The sequence below is a fragment of the Vigna unguiculata genome, chromosome 7 (genome assembly GCF_004118075.2).
Source record: "Vigna unguiculata cultivar IT97K-499-35 chromosome 7, ASM411807v1, whole genome shotgun sequence".
NCBI lineage: Eukaryota > Viridiplantae > Streptophyta > Magnoliopsida > Fabales > Fabaceae > Vigna > Vigna unguiculata.
The window spans coordinates 21170519-21175960 of NC_040285.1; the positions used below are offsets into that span (position 1 = coordinate 21170519).

The 5442-nt window shown below is 38.0% G+C and overlaps 1 protein-coding gene across 1 annotated transcript; it reads right to left on the reverse strand.

Annotated features, from left to right (window-relative positions):
* Positions 1–1397: 1397 nt before the first annotated feature.
* LOC114191944 (probable LRR receptor-like serine/threonine-protein kinase RKF3) lies at positions 1398–4142 on the reverse strand. The gene has a single exon (XM_028081410.1). The coding sequence runs from the start codon at positions 3868–3870 to the stop codon at positions 1996–1998; it is 1875 nt and encodes a 624-aa protein (XP_027937211.1). The 5' UTR covers positions 3871–4142; the 3' UTR covers positions 1398–1995.
* Positions 4143–5442: the final 1300 nt, after the last annotated feature.

Sequence of the window (5442 nt, forward strand, 5' to 3'; positions counted from 1 at the left end):
GGTACTTTTATGATGACAATAATTTATATTTTTTATGTTGACAACTTTATTACATATAGTTTTAATTTGCATTCACACAATAACAATTATATATTTATTATGTTTTTAAGAATTATTATACATTTTCGAATATTTATATTTCACGTATCCATCACGTATCGTATCTTACTATTTTAAAAAATAAACGTATTAATGTATCAGATACGTGTCATATTCGATACACGTATCGTATCCGTGCATCATAGGTTATAGTTAATTAGTTTAGAACTATTAACAGTTTATTTTGACACTTTGAAAGATAAAAATAAAGAATTTAAATAAAATTTGACAGTAGGAAGTATTTAAGAAAACATAAATCATATACATTTTAAATTAAAAAAACAAAAGATGTTTAACTAGGCCTTATTTAGAAATTAAAAAAGCAAAAGTATAAATAAATATTATATTATATTTTCTTATTTAAATTAGACTGAAACTTCCGCAACTTCTATATAAGATGGAGTTTTGGACTCAGAGAAAACTCCAAGAATGTTCATATCTAGAAGCAGGCAAAGCATAATTAAAAATGAGATTTGTTGCCATTGTCAATGGAAATAAAGAGAAAAAAGAAATAAATTAAAAAAAATATTTTGTGTGTTTATTTTTCCATTTAACTCACTGGTCTAATCAAATAGTATCAAGGAACTAGCAGCAATATTTGGAAAAGAGATTCTATCAAATACCTCCCCTATCAGTAACCAATAAAACAACAATTTTACGTAAAATGGAAAACAAAGTTTATGACAAAAATGAAAACAAAGAAACAAGTAATTATTAAAATCAAACCATTTTTTACAGCACTGTCATTAGAAGGAACAAGTGAATATGGTTGTGGTAAAAGATTTATGACACAAGATTCAGGATCTCTGCACAACGCAAATGTTCAAACCTCCATGTATAAGTTTTAAAAGCTATTTTGTATTATTCTCTAGGATGATGTGTATTTTGCATTTATATTTAACAAAATTCTTATATAAATTCAAAAGCTATATACTTAAATAACTTGAATGAGGTTCATTTAATGGTACTTGATTCCTTTACTTTGAGAGAGGTGCTTAAGTTTTAAAGGTCAAAGTATCCCTTCTGCTTCAAATCACTGCATCCCAAGATCACCAGATCTCAATTCCCTCAGCAGCCTCTCCCGCGACCCAAGAGAAAAAAACAGTGAAGATGTCATTTGAAGAAACAAAAAAATTCTCCATTAGGCCATTACTTTAACAAAAACATGATGCTCTTCATTTTCTTATATTTCAACAAATTCGGCCACAAAATTAGATGTTTTGGTATTGTCAACTATTCCAGAATAATGCACCACCCCATCAAATAAATAAGAAAAAAGAGAATAATACACCACAACCAATAAAATCTCAAAGATTAGTTATCATTTATTGTGTTCATCTGCCAAAGAAAAACATAGACTGCATGAGTTGTGTGTTGCAAACCTAAGCTATCTGCACATTTCTCTGACACTAATAATTGCTAACTCCATTACACTAATGATTGAAGAAGTTCAGGCCCGGTAGCATAATAATATTATATCTGAAAATAAAAGTCAAACCTTTTTGGCATGTTCCTAGATATAAGCAGCCTGATTAACCCACAAATAGAGGGAACATGTGCACTTAGCTTTTGAGAGACATTTGTGCCAGCTTCTCTTTTTGGGATTGTTTCACTCTTACATCAACTTTCCCACTGAGTTGACAAAAACAAATGGTAATAATACTCCTCTACTTCTGGCACTTGAAGATTCTTAAAATGAATTGGAAGTTGCTTCTGATACAACACTGACTCACTTCATCATACTCCTCTGATCCCATTATGCAAACTCTAGCAAGAACCAAAATTTGTACATATCCAATTTGGCTTTGTAACAGAAACCACTTGAAGAAACAAAACAAAACAAAACAGTATTGTATAATCTAAATCTACAAACAATTTATCCTGATACTGAAAATCTCAATCTGTACACAAAACCCTGGAGCTGGAGCTTCTTTCTTCCCTAGAATTAGTTACCTGGCTATCACTTTCAAGAGTATATGCTTGATAACCCGTTGGACTAGAGAGCTGACCAGAGCCACTACTGCTCACAGACCTATCGATATCGAGCCTCCCAGCAACAAAAGGGATTGGGCGTTCAGGTATTGAGGGCACTGATTCATCAGTTTCCATCATTTTAACAACCTGATCCATTGTTGGCCTAGCATACAACTGTGGATGAGAACAAAGCACAGCAATTAACACATACTTCTCAAGAACTTGCGGTGAACCAGGTTGTGGCATGCCATCTTCAATTACATCCAAAGCCTTTCCTGTTCTAACCAATGACCATGCCCAATCGGTTAAAGCAGATGGTTGACCATCATTGTTCATCTGAAGCGCTTTCCTCCCACTCAAAAGCTCAAGAAGCACAACGCCATAACTGAACACATCACTTCTCTCTGTCAACTGTCCATACAAAGCATATTCCGGAGCAACATACCCCATGGTTCCAGCCACCCTAGTGCTCATATGCGTCATTCCCTCAGGGTTGAACTTCGCCAGTCCAAAATCTGCAACCTTGGCTTCAAATTTATCATCCAAAAGTATATTACTTGCTTTAATATCCCTATGAATGATTGCAGGCTGAGCCCCATAATGCAAATAAGCCAGCCCTCTAGCGGTGCCTAGAGCAATCTGCTGACGAATTGGCCAACTCAGTTTCACCCCATTGGAACCAAACAAATGGTCGTGGAGACTCCCGTTTTTCACCATATCACACACAATGATCCTCTGGTAACCCTCTAAACGAGTGGTCACAGAACAATAACCTCGCAGGGCAACAAGGTTAACATGCCTCACGCTAGCAATAACCTCAACCTCATGAGTAAAGCTGGCATCACCAGCAGCCGAACAATTCTTGAACCTCTTAAACGCAACCTCACTCCCATCAGGAAGCAACCCTTTGTACACATTCCCGTAACCCCCTCTTCCAACTATGTTATCCCGGGAGAAATTCTTAGTAGCTTTCTTAATATCATCGAAAGTGAACCTGATCAAAGTGGTGCTCTGGTCCATGGAGTCCAACCCAGAAACCAAAACGGTTTCCGCAACACGAACATCCCTATCCCGAGCCGCCTTCTTTTCAAACTTGCGATAAGCCCAAAAGCCGAGAGCCAGCAGGCAGAAGACCAAGACACAGACAACAGAAACAAGCCCAAAAAGAAGCTTTCTTCTTTTGGAGGCGGAGGAGCCGGCGGAGGGAAATTCGAGGGCGAACAAGCACTTGCGGGTGCCGGTGTCGGAGGGGCCGAGGGAATTGGCAAAGGCGGCGGCGTAGATAGAAGAGTAGTCAGTGCAGCTGGTGAGGTTGCCGACGGAGCGTCCCAAGTGTGGGATACCGGAGAAGGAGGAGGTGCAGAGGGCGCAGGGGGCGTTATTCTCGAGCGATTGGTTGCAGTTTTTTACCAAGGTCTGAAGCGCGGTTTGGGGAACCAGGGCTTCAAACTCTTGTCTGGTGGTGACGTTGATGCAGCCTTGGGAGATCCACGAGGTTTGGTAGCCGCAGGAGGAGCGAATGTTGTAGGTGGGGTCGAAGTGGTTAACGTAGGACTGGAAGCTTTGCCAGCAGGAGTCGGAGGCGTTGGAGGGAGCCAGGAAGAAGCCGCTGCGCCGGAGGTACTCCGACTGGACGAGGCGGAGGGCCTGGCTGATGACCTGGCACCGGGAGGAGTCGAAGGAGGAGGGCTTGGTCTTGCCGAGGACGGTGAAGTTCAGGGGACAGGTGGCGGATAAGGAGGAGAACGGAAGAGAAAGGAAGAAGAAGAAGAAGATGAAGGGGCTGAGAGGAGTCATGGAAATGGAGGGGTTGGTGGGTTAGCGATGTGGGAGTTGGAATGGGAAGAAAGGTAAGAGGGGTTGGTGTTCTGATATTTTTTGACCATGTTCCTCTTCATTCTTTACTCTTTACTCAATACTCAATAGTAACAGCAGACACTGACACAGGGTGAGGGTGCTTCCGCGAACTCAACTCAAACTACTTCTTCTTCTTCTACTACTTCTTCCACTACACACTCATCCACACACAATCATTGATCCTTCATCCCCTATCGTTGATCTTTTCTCTTCACTGTTCATCCCTATCCATCCATTCCTACCTTCTTCCCTTTCAACACCTTTTTCAACGTCTAGAAGCCACTAACCAAAATTGTAATTGGCCACTGCCCCTGCATCAAATCTACACGTCACTAACACACCAACATAATAATTTGCACAATCACAACCATCGTAGCAATCCTACTTGCCTCATTTTTCTGAAGAAAGAACGCATTTTTTATCCATCACTTAACTCAAAGAAAAGCAAAAGCTTTTCTAATTTCCCTTTTTCTTTTCCTAACACCAGACATAATGTCCAAACATAAATATTTATGTTTGTATAATATATTGGACCTTATTACTGACTAGTACTACACGACATTAAATGATGATACAAAGTCAACCTTTGGATTGGTTTATCTCCAGGAGAATACGCAATCATACAACGGTAAATTTCCGGTGATGCGGAGACTTTGGTCGTTGTTTTCTTGTAAAATGTTGGATGGTATTTCCAAGTATTGAAAGAAAGAAGGTAAGGTGTTTTTTCGTTCTTCACTTTTTGTGTTATGTGCATGCAAGTGTTCTATGTTTTTCGATTCAATTTATGACACGGAGGAACTGATGCAGTCAATAAACAGGGGTAATTGGGTTCCCTGTTATGTCCTTTGAAGGGGAGAATAGAAAGAAGAACAGATAAATCTTATCTTTAATTTCTTTTTCCCACATAAAAAGTGAAGGTTTGCTTTTAAAAATTTTATTTACTTGCTGTGTCCTTCCCAATTGATCATATGATTGAAGTGATATTAACATTCCTGTTAATCCAAATGCGCCAAATGCGAAGCTAAGTCCCACATTGATCAAATATGATGTGACACGTGTAAAAAACTAAAAAATATTCAAAAAATTCAAAAAAAAATTTTAAAAAACTAGAAATTGACACGTGGCGTTGACTTTAACATCGTCTGGTCAAACTAACGGTGAGGACCAAATTGAGTCATTTTTAAGAAAATAAGGACCAAATTGAAACAACGAAAAACTTGAGGACCAAACTGAAATTTCATGACAAATAGAGGGACCAAAAGAGTAATTTAACATTAAATCTAAGTCTTGGGTATTAGATCAGATATTATTCTCTAATAAGATTTACTTAAAACATGTCTCACGTAATATATAGTTGATATTTAACTTGTTGAATATTCTTAATATATAAATTTATGATTGTTATGAATTAATGGTCGTCCATTGATTTATACAATTACTCATATGATTGATAATCATATTATTCATTACTCTTTGTGTAATATTTTGTATTTACTATTTGATTTTATATCC